Source organism: Micromys minutus (genome assembly GCF_963924665.1).
Source record: "Micromys minutus genome assembly, chromosome: 1".
Classification (NCBI taxonomy): Eukaryota; Metazoa; Chordata; class Mammalia; order Rodentia; family Muridae; genus Micromys; species Micromys minutus.
The window spans coordinates 156937498-156956676 of NC_137969.1; the positions used below are offsets into that span (position 1 = coordinate 156937498).

Here is a 19179-nt window from a genome sequence, read left to right on the forward strand (position 1 = left end):
TGTACCCAAATTTCTCCACTCCACTTTCTCCAGAGGGAAAGTCAAGGCAACTCCCCAGCCTCCACTCTCTAGGCTAGCAGGTAAAGCATCAGAAGTATTGAGGAAGAGCTAACTGTACAAGGTTGCAGGAAGCCCAGGGCTGGGTTTTCTCTGAGAAGACATGCTCCACCTTGTCACTTTGCCGGAGAAGCCCCTGCACACAGCCCAGGTTCTAAGGATGAGGAGATGACCTAGTCTCTGGGGACACCAAATGACTCTTATCAATTATATATCTTGAGGATCCAGAGACCTCACACCCAGGCTTGAGCCTAGCGATATGGGGCAGTCTCCTGACTTTGGGCACCTGGAAAGAGGAAAGACAGGTACAATAGAATGAGGGTCTCACCGAACCGCTGATACCTTGTCACCCATTTTACTCAGCCTTGTTTGCTCTTCTGCAAACTGAGGTGGGAAGGTCCTCACCCAGTCTTCACAGGGAGCAAAAGGGGACTTGCACCATAGGCACCAAGGGACTGCTGTTGCTAAGTCAGCTGCTCACTGTTCCTCTCCCTTCAGACCAGCCTAAGCATGGAGGTCCGGTATCAAGCCACAGATGGCACAGTGGGTCCCTGGGATGACGGAGACTTTCTGGGAGATGAATCTCTTCAGGAGGAAGAGAAAGACAGCCAGGAGACAGATGGGTTGCTACCTGGCTCACGACCCAGCACACGGACACCCGGCGAGAAGAGCTTTCGCAGGTAACAGGCCGGCCCCCTCTTCCACCCACTGCCCTCAAAAGGCCTGGGAAATCGGTACACGGAGTCGGTACCCTGGAAGGTCCTCCAGGCCTGGCTGTGCTCAGAGTGCAGGGCTGAGCTGTTATTTAAGAGTTGGAAAGACATTCACACTATCTCTCACCTAACTTCCAACCCAGAGGCTCTAGTCAGAATGAGAGGCCAGGCCTGCTCCAGCCCTGAGGGAAGCAAAGGTCTGAGAGAGAGTTCTAATATAAGGGGGAAACAGACTCTCTTATCCTCAGCAGAGAAATGGAAAAAGGAAATGCGGAGGCTTTGGTTTCTCTGTTCTAAGACCCAACAGTGGCAGCCTGACCTCTACCTTGACCCAGTGAAAAGATCCCTAAGCCAGAGGCCTACTGTTGCCAGAGTAAGTCCTTCCCAGGGTCTGGCCACTGCTCTGTTGTGGAAAGTTTGTCCAGGCACTCTCCGTGTCTAAGAGTCACATCTTACAAGTGCCCTGCCCCTTACGGATGACAGAGGGCTTTGACTAGGCCTCACCTCCCCACACATAATACTTTACCAGGGAGAAAATACAGCTGGGTTCCTCGAAGCTCGGGGGGGAGAAATGTAGAAGAAATCTCCCAAGCTTAGGGTCTGGGGTGTGGTTTGAGAACAAGGGTCCCCTGTGCCATGGCAAGCTTCCCCCTCCAGGTTCCTTCACAGGTTTCCTCAGCCCCTGCGATGCTCACACAGGCTCCCATTTAGTGAGATAGAATTGTAATGATTTTGTCAAACAGACCCCCTCCCCATCACCAGCCTACTTCCCAGTTTACATAAACACCCAGGACTATGTGCTTTGGGCCAGTCACATGCCCTGCCACACAAATACACAAAAACCAGGTCCTTTAGCATAAGCCCACACCTGAGTGCCAGAAGGTCGTATAACTTCTCTCGGCCTATCTACTAACTTGTAAAATGGAAGCTGGACCGTCAATCCCAGCTCCAATCACCAACCTGTTGATGACCCGAGAGACTATTGGAGGTTATGAAGAAAGGGCCAAGTGTTGCACAAGGGCTGATGAGAACAGATTCTTCATCCTGGACAGTGCCAGACATCAGGAATAGGCTTAGAAATGCTAGGAGGAAGAAAAGAGACTGGGTAGTACATAGCACAATGGCTGCCACCTGTCACCATCTGCCTGCACAAATGAAAAAGAGCTGCGTGGGGTTGGCTCAGGGTGATTTCTGCAGCTCCGCACCCCTACTGCAAAGAAGGTACGATAGTCTGAAAGCTGCTTCCACTGGTCCAACTCTGCCCTCATCAGCGGGGGACTCCAGCATGTCAGCAACAAGAATAAATGAATTCAGAAAGTAGACACATGGGCTCTCCTCCACTCTGGCCCCAGCAGGGCACAGAATACTCAGGGGGCAGCCATGAAAACAGCTTTCCCCAGGGGTTACCCTCAGCAGAGAGGCCGTGGGGGTAGGATGGCATGATGTAGTTCAGATAAAACAAGATCCAAAGATTATTTCTTAGACCCTCAGAGAGTTCTGGTCCAGGAAGGTAGAGCTAAGAGGTACTCGTACACAGCATCCAGGTGTTCTCTCCCCACCTCCCTGGACCTCTCCCAGGCTGGAAGAGAGAGTAGGAGGATGGTTTCATCTTGGGGACTTGGAGTTGGATGACAGCCACAGCACAGCCAGAGGGCCTAGACTTCAGCAGGTGCCACCATCTGGATAAAGTAGCATATGAGGGCACACTACTTCCACAGCTGTCTCCTGGAGCTGCCAGTCTAGGCCTGACATCATCTTGCAGATGGATGTTACCTCCTTCTCCTCTCCCCCGGACTTAGCCTTGCAGCCAGCAGGACTCCCTCTGCTCCTGTGGTTTAATCTCCCCTGATCCATCACCGGCCTGTGTGAGTTGCTCTGCTCACTTCTCGGGTCTCCGCCTCCATCCAGGGGCCCCTTGTCTCTGCCCACTCTTTACAGAATCACCCCAAGTAGGGAAAATGCTTTCAAAAGGCAACAAAGCAGAACAGAGAAAGCAGTACCCAAGTGTCAGCTCTGATGCTTGGAAACACATCTCCCAAACTGTAAGTTGGCTCACCCCTGCCCACAAGAGAATTAGGAAGAAATGAGGTACTTATTATATGTGATACCCATTGTACATGGAAGGGAGGTTCTCAGCCAGCATTGTCTCTGAAGACTCCATGTTACCTTGACCCCACCTGTTGCTACTCTGAGTACCTGACCTTCTGGTCCAGGCATTGTTACGAAACTGATTCTCACTCAGACCTATGTTAAGGGCTTTTTCAGTGAATCTTACTGTCCTGACAAGAATAAGGATTTCTCAATCTCTCTCTCTCTCTGTCTCTCTGTCTCTCTCTCTCTCTCTTTCTCACACACACACACATACACACACACACCAACATCCCTGTTGTAAGAAAGGAATGAGTTACTAATCTCATGAGCATTTCTACTCTCAGGAACAGAGAATCAATATTCTTAATAGTCTCAGTCTCAAGACAGAGGGAGATTCTGAAAACACACACACACACACACACATACACACACACACACACATACACACACACACACACACACATACACACACACACACACACACACACACATACACACACACACTTGTATGTTTGAATATATTTGCCTGCACACACATTCTCTGCACGGTGCCAGGGAGTTCCAAGCCTCTGGATATTAGCCTCTGCTGCTAGGAGTCACATATTACAAAGGAACTTCAGCTTCAATTGTGTGGCTAATCAACACAGCCTTTTGTTTTCCCAGAGACCCTTTGTTCTCAGAGGCTCTCTTTCCATCTCATCTTCTCTACCTCCCTAGCCTCACAAGCTACCACAGCCCCCAACACCTTCAGCTTCCCAGGCCCCTGTGGTGTCCCTGGGGATGTCTAGGTAGTTATCATATTCTTAGGGGTAGGTCCTTCTTGTCCTGCTGTGGGCATCCTTCCACTCCAGTAGAAACCTGTAGGATCAGGGCTCTGGGAGAGGCATGCATGTATGCATTAAAAGGTCTGCATACGTGTATGCAGTACATGCACCTGCCTTTTGTCACCAGGATGGGATTCAGTGCTGCCATGGCTGCCAAGGAACCAGGGGAACCAGAGTCACAGCCATGGGGGAGTTTAGGAGTAAAACGGCTCTCAGGATATTTCTTCTCCCACCTCAGCCCAAGGCTGTGTAACCCAAGTGCTGCCTAGCGCTAAGACACGCCTGGGTCTCAGTGGGCCTTAGTTTCCCAGAAGGGCATTCCACTTTTCCTCCCCCTCTCTGTGGATGCTTTCATCAGTTCATCCCGTGATGGGGATGGAGCTAAGGAAGAGTAATTGTTCAATGAGGCTGAAAGTGGTTCTCAGAAGAGGAGGCTGGCTGAGGAGCAGGATTTACACAATGAACAGGGGAGCCAAAAGTACAATGTGAGCACTAGGAAGAAATCTAGGCATACCTGGGGCTTCCCAGGATGCTCTGTGGCAATGCAAGCAGAAGGTGAAGCCACAGCTTACCAGCTCAGTGACAGAGGGCAGCCTGAGCCTCCACAACCTCCCATAAGAAGCAGGTGATGAGAAAGCCGCTCTGTGGGATGATAGCTCCACCACGGTGTTGCCTCCCGAAGGTCTGAGCCCCAGTTTTGCATCTCCTGTCTCTAAGGATTGTAGCAGCAGTAAGGGCGAATGCAGTAAAATCACAATGGTGTTCTTTCTTCATAAAACGGCCCTTTCCCATTTCCATCCTCAGAGAGTGGATGCCTTGAGGCCTGGAGAATGGAGAGAGGGGAGAGAGCACACACATCGAAAGACATGACACCTCTGAGTTCAGAGCAAAGCTTGAGAGACGGAGGGGAGAGAGAGGGAGACCGAGTTGGAGACAGAGAGAGCAGTTCCCAGTTAATGTTCAGTATGCCCGTTCCATGTACCTGCTGACCCTTGCCAACCCCAGAGCACACACATCTCCTTTGTAGTCTGTTGCATAGACTGACATAGTTCCCAGAGTCACAGAAGTCTTAAAAAAAAAAAAAAAGAAAGAAAGAAAGAAAGAAAGAAAGAAAGAAAGAAAAGAAAAGCAGAAATGAACCCCTCAGACCTGGATTGTCTAGTCAGAAAGAAAAGGCACTCTCCTAAAGCAAATGTGAGGGTTTGAAATCTTGAGTGGAGTTTCAGTTCCCTGATAGCTCACAGGAACCCTAGCTCCATTCAGGCACACCCCAATAGCCCTTGGGGTCCCCAACAGTGGCCTGAGGTCAGTTGGGCTGGGCTGGATCTGCTCCATGTCCTAGATGATCTGGGCAGCCAGAGAGCTGGAATTGGGCTGGGCTGGATCTGCTCCGTGTCCTAGATGATCTGGGCAGCCAGAGAGCTGGAATCGTGGTGCTCTTTGACTCACAGACAACACAAAGGCCAGCCAACCAAATCTAGACTCAGAACATGACTGTAGAGCCCTTCGGTCTGAGTTCTCCATGGCCTCGCCTAGGCCAGGTCTGAGAGGAGAGTGTGTGAGCAGAGAAGTCCTGAAGGTTATGCATTTTCTTTTCCTCATACCTATTGACTCGCCTTTCGGAGGCTTTGGACGAACATTCCAGTTTCTAGAAACTTCTCTAAGGGAAGATGGGACTTCAGCTGTCCTGTACCTCTGAGCCCTTTAATGGTGGCTTGGGTACAGCACATTTCTCCCCTTCCCCCATCTTTCTTCTCAGTAGCTGAATGCCCCATAATCTTGTAGAAGTCTGGTCCCCATCTCTCAATTAGGCTCATCCCCACAGAGGACGCACAGCATGGGCACAACACACCCCTTGGAGGGGACCAAGGGAGAAAGTGAGGGAGAAAGAAATTTGGGGGACCCTACAGCTCTGGAATCAGGCCTTCTCCTGGGATAGGAGGCCATGGTGTTCCTACACTGAAGTGAGAAGTGGAGGATCTGTGGGCCAGGGAAGCCCCTGGGGAGGAATGTGGGGTCAGCAGGGCCAGGGGCTAAGGTGAGGGTCTCTGGCCCCACTCTCACTTGCATCCCCTTGTCTCCTCATTTCTCCCCCTACTCAGCAAAGGCAGAGAGAAGACCAAGGGAGGCAGAGATGACGAGCACAAGTAGGTGTCCCAGGCCAGGGCAAAGGCAGTGGTGCTGGCACACTGCCACAGGGCTCCAAGGGGGAGGGAAGGGGCTGTCTGAGAGGGCCTAGGTGGGGCTGTCCTGATGGAGCAGCAGGGGACATGCAGGGTGAAGGGGGGAAGAGAATGGGATGGGTGGTGAGATCCGGGGAAATGGCCGGGCCTCTTCTTTCCCCTCTGGGTCCTTGGGGGTGATGCTTTCTTCTTTTAGTGTCTTGTTCCTCGACTTTCCTGATCATCCCTCTGCACCTCTAGGTCAGGCTCTTAAGCTTCCCTGTGAGGACTGAGTAGTCGATCATACAGCCTGGGAGGCTCAAAGGAGACGGTGTCTGGGTGCATGGTTGCACGGTGCATCCAAAACATGAAGCACAAAGAGCAGAGTAGAGATTAGCACTCTCCGGAACCCTCACCGTCTCCTCTCCCCAAAGGACAGTCTAGAGTAGGGAGGCACAGGGCTAGCTGATGAACGGTCACAAGGGCCAGGCAAGATTGGCCTGAGATTGAGCTCCAGAGATATCAAGGGATTTGCTTTAAACTGTGGTTCCAATACTTTAAAAGCTAATTTAGAGTTGTGTCTGTAGTAGTCTGAGCTGAGCCCGATGGGTGTGTCTGCGTACATTAAGATCCTGGGTAACTTGGAGTCTCATCCACTGCGTGGCCCAAATCATACCAAGTTCTAGTCATGTTTGTAACATCTGCGTGAGTTATAGCCACAACCACAGGGCAACAGAAGCAATGTGCTGTGCGCAGAGTGCCACAGAGAGCGACAGAGCAGCTTCTGAGAAAGAGAGCTAGGAATCAGTCCCAGCATGGTGGGTAAGAGACGGCAGGGACATTGATCTGGGGCCCTTTTCTTAGTGAGAAGGTTCATGGCTCTAAGTTTCTCTCTGGCTGCTTGGATGTCAAAGGCTTAGTTAGGTGGCACAGCTACCTGTATTCTTTCCCTCAGCTTCTCTCTGAGATCACCAGGCCTCAAGGCCCACCCAGTCTGTCAGGCTGGCTTGATCCCTGTGCTGAAGCCGGGGTAGACTGGCTTCTCAACGCAAGCCCGTGGCAGGACCCCAGGACATGCGACCTCCCTGGCCCTACTCCATCTTGTTTTTTGCTGTCCCATTACCAAATGAGATTAAGTCAGCTAGGATGTAATATTATTTTAATGTGTCCGGGAACTGGGAATGGACACTGTAAGATATGATTAAGCAAACTGAAACTCTTCAGCCTGAGAAAAGAACGCTGTGAGAGAAAGCTTACACATCAAGGCAACCGTGAGGCCAAGGTGGTTGGTTTATACTTGTGCTACAGGAAGGTCAGAGGAAATCGATGTAAGACGGAGAAGAGAAAACGTAAGATTTGACCCAAGAAAGAGCAGGCATTCCCCCATAGGGCTTTGGGAAATCTATTCTCACACTAGTGTTTGATGAAGCTTTCCCAAAGAATTGGCAACCAAGACAAAAGGAGGAGCCAGACTCCCAGGCACTCATGGGTCAGGAGGGACACTTGAGGATCTCACAGTCCCTCCGGTACAAGAGGGACACATGTCCTAACAGGCCAGATGGAGATGATGTGGTCCCTCTATAAAGGGACAGTCTGGGCCAGGAGTGTGACTTAGAAGTAGAGCCTTGCCTAGCATGTGTGAGGTCCCGGGATTGATTCTCCAGCTCTAAAAATATAAATTAGGGACTGAGGAAATGACTCAAGGGTCTAGAGCACTTGTTGCTCTTCCTGAGGACCCCGCTTAAGTTCCCGGCACCCACATGCAACTCAAAACTGTTGCAATTCCAGTTCTAGGAGATCCAACACTTTCATGCAGACACATACACAGGCAAAACACAATTGCATATAAAATAAAAAAAAATTATTTTTTAAATAATAAAGAATAAATTAACAAATGAATACATACACACACACACAAAAATTTTAGGTCAACCTGCCCTTCACCCATGCAGAAAGTATTCAGAACAAACTGAAATTCAACACGGTTTCAAATACATTTAAAATTATAGTTACCTGTAACCGGGGGACAGGTAGCATCTATCCATACCCAGGCACTCAGAAGATAGAAGCAGGAAGATCAGGAGTTCAAGGCAAGCCTGAACTTCATATTGAGTTAGAGGCCAGCCTGGTTAAATTGAGAGCCAGTGAGACAGCTCAACAAGCAAGTTAGAATCAAGCCCGACCTGAGTTGGGTCCCAGACCCCACAGGGTAGAGAGAGAAAGTCGACTCCTCAACATTGTCCTCTGACTCCCACTAGTGGAGAAATGATGTACCTGGGGCATGGAAAAGGAAAGAGCTGCTCATTTGAGGCAGCTGGAAATGCAGCCTCAGATTAGAAAATCCCGCTGTGTGAACAATGCAAAGGAGGAATGGAGGCCCTGCCTCTCACGCTGAGCTCGGGCATCCCAGTTACCTAAGCCTGAGCCTTGACGTTTCCAATCGAAAGTGCTGTGGAGAAGCCCTGGCTGGACTGCGTGGCTTGTCTATAGTTCATTGACAACCACGCCTTCTAAGCCACAGCTTCCCGAATAATTCATAGAGCAAATCAATGAAGCTCTCATACTGCTGGATTCTCCCCATCATGCCCCAGGTCATAATGAATACGCAGCTTCCACCCTTGAGCCCTGTGTGCACTGCAGAGCTGTAGTGACAGACTTCTAAAGTGAGCCACAGAACAAAGTGAGGAGATTGTTAGGTACGCAAAGGAAGACATTACAGTGAACACACCGATTTAAGTCTTTTCTCCAGAGAACTGTCACTCTGGATATATCATCCTGACCGTGGTAGTCCAGCCACTGGAAGTAAATGCGAGTTTTTATCTTAACTCCCTTACATGCCTAATTGTCAGGTTCCTTTCTGTTGTTTGTGTGTATTTTTATGTGTGCATGTTTTTTGTTGATGATGCTTTGCTTTTGTTTCATTGCGTTTGTCTGTTTGTGTGTGTGTGCATGTGTGTGTACATGTGTGTGTGCATGTGTGTGTGCATGTGTGTGCGCATGTGTGTGCATGTGTGTGTACATGTGTGTGTGCATGTGTGTGTGCATGTGTGTGCATGTGTGTGTACATGTGTGTGTGCATGTGTGTGTGCATGTGTGTGTACATGCCATGCATTCAAATGGAAATCAGAGAGCCTCGGGTCACCAGGCTTGGCAGCAAGCGCTTCTACCCGCTGTGCCAGCTCAGCAGCCCTTTTCTATAAAGCAGGTGTCACTCAGCTCCAACACTTGCAAGTATGGCTACGGCCAAGTGCCAGGGTCATCTGTAGAATGGAGTGTCACTTAGAAAGAGTCCCTTGGAGGAAAGCACTCACTCTCAGAGCTCTCAGGCATTCTGTGAATGAGTACAGACGTCCTTGGCTGAAGGTTTCTCTTCACAGAGCTGACTACTGGCTTGTATCTGTGCCTGCTTCTCACTCCATCCTACCTTCTGTGGTGGTAGAACCCCATTAGAAGAGATGCAGAATTAAAAATCTTAGAATAGAAACTGAAATCACAAAGTTAGTTAAAAAAAAAATCTGTCTCCAATATAGGTTGACAATCTTTAAAGTGCCCTGATTAAACTAACTTTATTCTTACAATTGTCCTTTGCCCTTTATCATTTGCCCTTTGCCCTTTGCACTTTACCCTTTGCCCTTTGCCTGGAGTGCACTGCTTTCCAGGGACTAGCACAGTAGAAAGAGCCTTTTCAATAGGGAATTCCTGATGCATGGACTGAGAAATCACGAAGGGCAGCAATAGCAACAGCATCCTGCTCTGCCACCCTCAGCACAGAAGGTACCACAGGCGTGGAGCCTGGACTACGGACTGTGGAGACAGATGTTGTCCATCACTGCACACATCAGCTCTATCCACCAAGCAAACACCATTCTGAGACATCCCCATGCATGTAGCGCTGCTTGCAGGTCTGTTGGCTATAGTAGTCACATGACACAGTCTTAGGAGAAAGGTTTTCTTCTTTGAATTTTTTTCAGAGTATAACAGAAGTGGTTAGGTTTGAGTAGGATCATTAAATGTCTCAATTTTCACTCCCCAAAATGTTCATACCAAATAATAAAGTAGCATTCTAATTAAAGACTCATAACTGTCCAAGTGTTGAGCTTAAGTCTGATATATGGGACCAGCCTTAGAAAGCCACTCACACCTGGCCTTCTGGGCTGTAGCCCCGATTCCAGCTCCAGATACAGCCAGCTGACTTCTCCAGGCAAGGCGTCTCTGACCCGCACAGCACGGTGAGAGTGTCCATGAGAGCCTGAGCCTGAGGCTATGACAGGAGTCTGGATGCAGCTGGCACCCCACCCTTTAAGCCACTTGTTGGGGAGAAAGCCCCTGGGATACTTCAGGCAAAGCCAGGCAGGACAACCCCTTGCCTGCTTCCAAACAACTCGTTCTAATGAGTGGGGGACTCTGCAAATGGCATCCCATTCTGCAAATGGCCTGGCACCTCAGCCACTGCCATAGCTGCAATTTTACTGCTGGCTTTTCCCTAGTCTTCCTTTGGTCACATGAATTCATCATGCTCAAAGAGGTCCTGACCATGGAGGCAATGTGGCCGGGACAGGGGATTTGTGCAGGCCCACAGACATGAACTTCAGCCTCCATTTTGTTCCATTTGCTGTAGGGTACTGAGTTGATTTTCTCCTTTCTGAGTTTTAATTCTTCACTGGCTGAATAAAGATGTGTGTGTGTGTGTGTGTGTGTGTGTGTCCCTGTCTCAAAAAAAAAAAAAAAAAAAAAAAAAAAAGGTGTGAGGTGGTGCAAGAGGTAAAGGCACCTACCAGCAATGCTGGAGTCCCGGGCCCTCATGGTGGAAGAAGAGAGCCAACGCCCAAAAGTTGTCCCCTGAGCCATGAAACATGCAAGGCCTGGATCACAGAAAATACCTGTGAGATGACATCATCCTCATAGCCAATAGTTAATGCCACAGAAATGGGATTTGCAGTTGAGGGGCTTGGGGCTATTGTCCACTGGATAATATGCTTGTCATGTCACCTACAATCCAAGGTGACAATCCAGGAGAGGACACAGGGAGTCTACTGAACAAGCTGGCTAACCAGGCTCGCCTGGTCATTGAGCTCTAGGTTCAGAGAGAGATGCTGTCTCCCTAAAGAAAGTGAACAGCAACTGAGAAAGACATCCGCTGTCAGCCTCTGGCCTCCACACGCACATGTACACCTGAGTATCAACACGCGTGTGGACATGGATACACACAGGCACATCACACACACACACACACACACACACACACACACACACACACACACACTAAAGATTACCCATTGAGAGACTAGAGAACAACAAAGAAGATACTTGGGCCAAATAATAATAACCCCAAAGTCATCAGCTTTGTTTTACAGAGTCCCTTCCCTCTCTTTCTTCATTTTTAATCCACGACACAAAAGAAAGCTGGCAAATCCAGGCCGCCAGCCTCTTTGACCTCTATCTAGGATGTTGTGAAAATATCTGTGAGTTGACAGGACATGACAGGAGTGTTCCTGTTTACCCACCCAGCACAGGATACAGATGTGGTTCACTGTACAGCTGGGTTTAAGATAGAACCAGGTTAGGGGAAGGACACCAATCTCCTAGTCCCAAGTAGAGGGGCTTGAGACTTCCCGGCCATCACAAGGGCAGAAAGGAGAAAGGTTTTTCTCCAAACTCACACTGAACAGCTTGCAGAGCAAGGATCTGGGTGTCTTTGAGGCCATGCCCAAGCCTCTGTGAACCTCTGCTGACCCATATCTAGAGGCAGGTGAGGAATGGGCATGCACCCACCCCCACAGGAGCCTGCAGTATGGCAGCCACACCCAGGAGGAGGAGAATGGGAATCCGAGGGAGTCAGATGTCCCTCTTATACAATATGAATGGGGTAATGGAATACAGCACTTCCCCCCACGGATCCTACTCCTGGTCTTTCCTGGCTCTGGGGACCTCAGGCTCGGCTGCAGGGACATCACTGAAGGGCTGTGAGGACCCCTACCCCCTTCCCTCCGCCCCACTGACTGCAAGACCCTTGGTCTGAACATACGGCTACACACCAGAGGAAGAGGTAGGGGCTAGGTAAGAGATGGTGGTCTGCTTTAGGAAGGTATAGGCAGAGGGGTAACCAGGAAAAGAGAAAGACCCTTTTCACTGGGGACTCGGGAGACTCTCCTGGTACAGAGAATAGAGTAAGACAGGGCAGACTCTGAGTACCAAAGCCACCAGAGACCTGAATAGCTGGCATCCGTGGCTCCTACCTCAGCCTTAGCCTCTCAGCCTCAGTCTGTCCCTCCAAGTCCCCCGGACCTATGTATCTGTTTTGATGTTGTCTCTGGGCACCTGGCCTCTTTTCCTGTTAGCTCTCCTGGGGGTACATGGGCTGGAAAAAAAGCCGAGGGACCTTGCAGATCTCAGCTTTGAGAAGACAGGGCTTAGGTGAGAAGTTCAAGACCCAGTGCCACCACAGACCGCTTCCTTAGTGACCTGGGACTCCCACCTGCTCTTCATTAACCGGAAGACCTGGGAGGAAGTGTCCTATGTCCTTTGGGGCCCATGGCCCCTAATTTGTATTGTGTCTTGAGAAAAGTGAACGAGGGCGGGGCCCCATCTCTTTTTTTCTCTGAGTCCCTCAGAGACTGCCTCGTGTGTGTTTGTGCTTTTCCTGCATGTATCACTCTGGGGATCTCCTTTTTACAGAGCGGGAAGGAGTGTATTCTCGGCCATGAAGCTCGGCAAGACTCGGTCGCACAAAGAGGAGCCCCAAAGACAAGGTAGGGAACGTGGTCCTTCCCACCATTCACACAGCTGCAGCAGCCACTTCTTTGAACCCGCACCATCATTTAAGCCCGCCCTAGGCGCAAATGACCCTCCTTCCCCATTGGACACTCCCACAGCCACTCCGGCAGGGCTCGAACTCCCATTGGCTAGTCTGGAAGTTAGTGGAGGGACGTATAGGACCTTGAGCCTCTGCCAGAGGGATGGGATCCTTCTTCCTACATTGAGTATTTAACTTCACATATGCCCAGAGATTTTTTTTTTTTAATTAAAAAAGTAGCAAGAAAACATGCTGTGCAGTGCCTGGTGGCTGTAGCAAACCCATCTTGAGAGAGGAGGCTGGAAGGGCATCTGACAGCCATTTAAAAGGAGGCAAGGACAGATGAAAGATAAGGGGATGCATGAGGCGGAGTGGGAAGATATACGCACCCAGTATCGGGGCTCTATATGTGGTCCTTTGGCCCTAGAACTTTCTCTCCTCCAGACCTACCATGTCTGGACGGCTTTTCCAAATCATGACCTCATCCCACTGGACTCCTACACACGGGTGCAGGAGTGAGCCCTGCGTTCCACTGCCTCCATCTTGAATAAGTTACTTCTTACACCTCAGGGGGAAGAAGTATCTGTATGCAAGAATGCCCACGTTGACGGGTGTTAGCTATAAGGGTGTGTGTGTGTGTGTGTGTGTGTGTGTGTGTGTGTGTGTGACCTACATCCAGTAGCCACTCCATTTAAAAGTATCCATTGTGATGAGCTGCATCTAGTAAGCACAGGATGTGTTCTATTTTCTTCCACAAAGGGTATTCAGAGCTTTAGAGAATAAGGTTGAGTAAAAGAATTTCATTTGGCTAAGATTACGAAAGAAAATGAGACAAGACATAATGGCAGTTAAAATGTTTTAAGGACTGAGGTTAGACCCTGACATAGCTATGCACATCTTTAACTCCAAGACCCAGTAGGCAGAGGCAGTTGGGTCTGTGAGTTTGAAGCTAGCCTGGTCTACATAGAGAGACTCTGTCATAATTAGGAGAACATGAGATGCTCGGGTGATAGTGTTCAAAGCAAGTGACATCAAATAAACCAGAAACTTAACTCTCCTTCCTGGGAGACGTTCAGTTTCTAACCCTCCATCCGCCCACCTGCCCTTCCCTTCTTCACCAGATGAGCCAGCAGTGCTAGAGACGGAGGATCTGGACCACCTAGCCATCCGACTGGGGGATGGGCTGGATCCTGACTCAGTGTCCCTAGCCTCGGTCACCGCACTCACCAGCAACGTCTCCAACAAACGGTGAGTGAGCCAGAGGTCTGCATCCCACCTGCCACCGTCCTGCTGAGCAGGACCTGCTCACTAGGCTTGAAATTTGGGGTCAGAGAAATCAGGGCCTATGCCTAGTTTCTCCCCAGCTTTGCTCTTTCTTACTGCCCTTAGATGTCCTCTGAGCTGTCTTCCTGTAGAGGCAGGAGTGGATCAGGCCCTTGAGCTTCTGTGGGTGTAGGGACATCACAGAGCAGACCAGTCCTCAAGTGACTCTTCACCCGATGGCCATCTCCCTGTTACTTTTGCTTAGTCTTCTCTGTTGGTGCCATTGAGGACATTCACCCCACCCATCCTGTGTATCCCCAAGTCTGTTAGCAGAATTGAGAATTTGAAGATCACAATTTTGTCCCTCTGGCCTTTCCATCCCTCACAGCAACCTGACAGTACATTCTTCTCCTCAGGTCTAAGCCAGACATTAAGATGGAGCCCAGTGCTGGAAGGCCCATGGATTACCAGGTAGGTGGGCACCCGGATGTCTAGGCCTTACAGATTCTGCTGGAGTGTGGTGTCCCAGCCAGGCATGTGTGTTGAACTCAGAGGTAAGAACCAGGGTATTCTAGAGTCACATCTGAGAATAGAGTCTCCAAGGAGGCTTCTGTCTGGGAGACATTCCTAGAAAGGTTAAGACAATGAAAGCCAAAAGAAGAATGTAAGATCTCTATTTAGACAGCTCAGACATGTTTTGAAGGATGTTGGGTGTGTTTTTAAGTAGTTCTAGCTTATTTTAAAGCTGGAAGTAACATCACTCCCATTTTCTTCCTTTTGTGTTTCTATATCTTCTTAGATTAGTAGTTTTTTGCTTCTGAAACTATATCTAAACTGGCTTTGACTAAAAGGTTTGCAGATATAGCCAGGAAGAACAGGGGTTCAGCATCCCTGGTGGCTGCTGACACCGGTCTCAGTGGCCCTTGGTCTTGGCTTTTCTCCCAGCCCGAGATCAGAGCTGTGTAGCGGGCTCACAGTAAACAGATGGCCAAGCAAGACACACCCAGTCCTTATGTACCAATGAGAGGCAAGGTGAGGGAAGGCATCTCTTAAGACAGGCCCAGGGAGCTATCATGGCTCCAACTCTGCCCTGACAGTTAACAAGACCCAGCTATAGGTCAGAAACTGTTGAGTACAGCTTTATTTTCGATGCCCATTTCCCAGGCCCCATGCACACGCACCTCACCTCCCTCAGGAGATGATATAACGATCCAGATGACCCCCACTAAAAAATACACATAGTCATGTTTCCCAAGGATTCACCTTGGCTCCCTTAATACTTGCTTTGGTTCGTTACCCTCCAGTAGCCATTTTCTGTGGTATTTAAAAAATTAACCCCAAGTTGTGTCACATGGTGCCACCCTGGAACTTTAGACAACCTCAAGCCTTTGAGTCCCGTGGAGCCTCAGGAATGTTGCCCCCTGCTCTATCAAAACCGTAACACAATGTCCTGAGGCATTGGGAGATTTTTCCAGGAGACTGAAACCGGGAGTGAAGGTGGGAGGGCATTGCTTCTGTGCGCCGAGACCAGAGAAATCCCAGAGACCCCACTCAGGTCCCTTGCCCTTTATCTGCTGTGCAAAAGCACATCAAACTGTTATTAATGCAATTTGTTTTTAAAGGCCTATTATAAAGCTAGTGCTAGAAGCTGATAATGTATTTCTGTTGAGATGATGTGGTTCTTACAACCATGATGTCATCCTTACAACCATCTAAACATAATGGTTACTCCACTTTAACAGTAAGACACGAACCAAGAGTTACAGAGCCACTGGTCACAGGTAAACAAAGGCCAGAGGGGGAGCCATAGCAGTCAGAGGTACGTGTTCTCTGAAACAGTTGATCCCTTCTGATCCCTTGGTTGCTTAGCTCAGTGCTCAGAAGCTCAGTGAGTCTTCCTCACAAACTGCTTCCTGCAGGGGACTTTTGTGTCCCGTCTGAACTTCACCGGTTCACCCAGCTCACCTGGTAGTGCTGTGTCTCCTGACAGGCCCATCCACCTGCATGCATTTATTCACTGTCCAAGAGGGAGCCAAGAGGGAACCAAGAGGGATCCAAGAGGATTCAAACGCAAAGTATTTCCACTTCCCATAAATACCACGTACAAATCAGTAAAACCAACAGCAACTTCTCTCCATTGAGGAACTTGGCTTTAGGTAACCAGAAAGACCTCCAAGAGTGCACAGCACCGGAGAGAGGAGAGAAGAACCTAGCCGGACCCAGGTCCAGGTGGGATCCCAAGAGCCAGACCAGTTGTGAGGGTTACATACCGGTGGAAGGAGGCCTGTGGGAAGAGGTCTGTGTGCAACGTGCTGGGGACAGTTTAGAACAGATGAAACACCACATTCTTCTTTCCTGATGGTTGGCATCTTAACATACACATAACACACGTGTGCTTAGCCCAGCAGAGTGGGCAGCTCACCTTGGAGCTACTGGTGAACCTAGAATCTGTCTCCTGATCTCTCTTCCTGATGCTAAGCCTTAACATGTCATCTCCAGACAGATCTCCAGTTTCCACCACCACTGGGTCTCCCAGGCCAGACCCAAGTCCCACCCCCACCTCTGTTGTGTTCCTGCATCCCCTGGCCTCCATGTCTTTATATTGTCCCTCCACTCTACCCTTCATGTCACCACCAGAATGATCAGCCTGCCTGGCCATGTCATACCTCTGGCCCTGGAGACAAGGGGAGATGAGGAACACTACAGGACAGCAGTCCCAGGGGTGTGAGCAGGCATCCCTGTCCCCTGTCCCCTGTCCCCTCTCCCCTCTACCTTCCCCTGACATTCTGATGCATGTATGAACAGAGGTCCTCAAAACAGACCACAGGGCACTGTTATCTGTGGGGTTCTTCAGGACATTTGAGCAGCTCCCCTCCCCCACCAGCATTGTTCCAAGGCTCTTGGGAATCCTAGCGCTTGCCTCTGCAGGAGAGACGGTTATCCAGAGGTGCCAGCTGGCCCCATGGCTCAGGTCCCTTTCTCTCTCTGGGTTTTCATCCTGGAAACGCTGTGCATGCGATGGAAGTTTCTTTGCTTTCCTGAAATTTTTCATTGGCTTTGTACCTTCCGTTTTCTCAACATTCTGATGACTGGATGACCCATCCTTCCTGCCATCCTCCTGTAGAAGATGACCTCATTCTAACTTTTAATTTCAAGTGTTACACACATGCACACCTGAAGCAGCAACTGGAGAGGCCGTGAGAGTGGGCTTCTCCTCTGCCCCCATACCCCACTTCTCACCTCTGTCTCCCACTCTCCTCCGGGACCATCATCATCCACAAAGCACGTGCCCTTCCGATGTCTGTTCTCCCATCTCTTCGTTCCTTCCTACTCTCTCTCCCCCTCAGCTCACCTCCCGCGTCTACTGTCAGCTCCTGGCTGGGTCTCTGATGCTAGCTAAGCCCCCTGCAGAAGATGAGAAGATGAACCCTAAACAGAGGAGGGGGCAAAAGATGGAATGTGGAATGCACACATAAAACCAGCTGTTCTTGGCATGGGGAATTTAATCTCAGCTGGCACATCTGGCAAAAACCATGCTTGAGTTTCCCAGGCCTGGGTTATAGAAAGCTCTTCCTTTTGAGCAGGGTGTGGGGGGTGCTGGTTGTAAGAAAGTGATAATTTAACTTTTAAACCTTTGCATAAAAAGGTTTATAGGGCTGGAGAGCTGGTTCGGTGGTTAAAAGGACCCCGGTTCGATTCCTAGCACTTACATGGCAGCTCGCTACTGTCTGTAACCCATTTCCAAGTGATCTGACACCTCACACAGACACACACGCAGGCAAAACACCAATGCACATAAAATAAAAATAAATAAAAATTTTAAAAGGTTTCTGGAAATTAAAACTACTGTGTGAAGAGTATTCCAGAAGGACTCCTAATGTCTCTTCACAGTCAATTTCTTGGCACTAAGTTAATTAGCCCTGTTTCCTTTTTGGTTCCCTGAAGAAATGGTTGAGACTCTTGAACTATTGAGACTCTTTCAAGCGTAGATTCTAAGCATTCGTCTGCCCCTTTGGCCTCTCACACCCCAGAATAGAAATGGCTGCGCACATAGTTCAAGTGTTCCTTCAGTGCACAGCCGCTTCTGCGTTTCTGTGCTTCCTTGGCAGGGATCTTGTTGGTGTTAGGGTTTCTATTTTCCTAGCATCGTTTCTGATGCGTGGATTTTTCTTGGTCTTTGAGCTATTTATAAGACCTTGAGGAGCACAGTAGATGGTAATTTTAGTAAGGATTCTTTCTATCTAAAAGGGGAAATAATTCTCCTGAGTAAAATCATATTTAGAAGTTGCACTGAGGCCTAGCAACAGAAGTGCAGAGACCCAGATGAAGGCAGCAACAGCTGCTCTGCCAGGCCAGTTAGCTAGCAGCAAATGCTGACAGAGACAGGAGGCTTTGGGTGGAAAATGCAAGTTTAAGCATCCTGTAGAGCAATCTGAAACACACACCAACCCTACTTACTCAAGAGATGACTCCTAGGAGAGGTAGTTTCTGTCTAAGAGGCCACTTACGCCCCTGGCTCTCATTTCACGGAGTTTTCACCCATGCGGTGCTTTCAGACAGGCAGTGTCTCATCTACTCCTCGCTAGGTAGAATCTCAGCTTGGAGCTAAGGATATTCAGCTCAGTGAACCCACGGGACACTCCACATCCATTCCTGCCCAAATGCTCAGTTCCAAGACCAGAACCCAAATCTGTACCTGCCTAGATTTTGTCATGGCCACCCTAATGGGGACAGACCCCGCCAAATCCAAGGCAGGAGCTAATAATGGCTTGAAATGAAGACTCAGGAAGAGTAACAGTTGCCTTAAAACTCATACTCCTTCCCCTCTCTTCCTTTCCTTTCCCCCTCTCCCCCTACCTTTCCTGTCCTCTCCCTCCCTCCCTCCCTCTCTCTCCCTCTCTCTCATTCTCACTCTATATATAGTTTTATATTTTTCAGTTTTATATATGTACATATAAATGCATTCTTACACATGTGTGTCTTTATATACATCCTTTAGCTATGCATACCTTTGTATGTGCATATAAAGATACAATGTATCGATTATGTATATTGTAAGCTAAAATATGCATATACTGGTTTAAAATCTATAAGCCAGTAATCACTTATAGTAAGATCACAGAAGAATGCACACAACATTCCCCACACAGGCCAGAAGGTTAGGCTCTGGCAACTCAAAGAAATTTGACAGAGGGAGAAGGGACTGGGCATGGAAAAGCTCCCAGAAAGCCAAGGACTTCTTAGAGGTTATCAGCAAAACCAAGAAACTCTGGAGA

The 19179-nt window shown here is 49.2% G+C and overlaps 1 protein-coding gene across 1 annotated transcript in view; it reads left to right on the forward strand.

Moving 5' to 3' along the window:
* The window catches only part of OTOF (otoferlin), a gene marked incomplete at its 3' end in the record, with an annotated part of 124795 nt that overhangs the window by 74708 nt on the left and 30908 nt on the right, over positions 1-19179 (forward strand). Inside the window, exons 6-10 of the mRNA XM_080938499.1 lie at positions 556-737; positions 5788-5832; positions 12523-12596; positions 13762-13888; positions 14320-14374. Coding sequence (XP_080794625.1) covers positions 556-737; positions 5788-5832; positions 12523-12596; positions 13762-13888; positions 14320-14374 — 483 coding nt within the window. The remainder of the gene's footprint in view (positions 1-555; positions 738-5787; positions 5833-12522; positions 12597-13761; positions 13889-14319; positions 14375-19179) is intronic.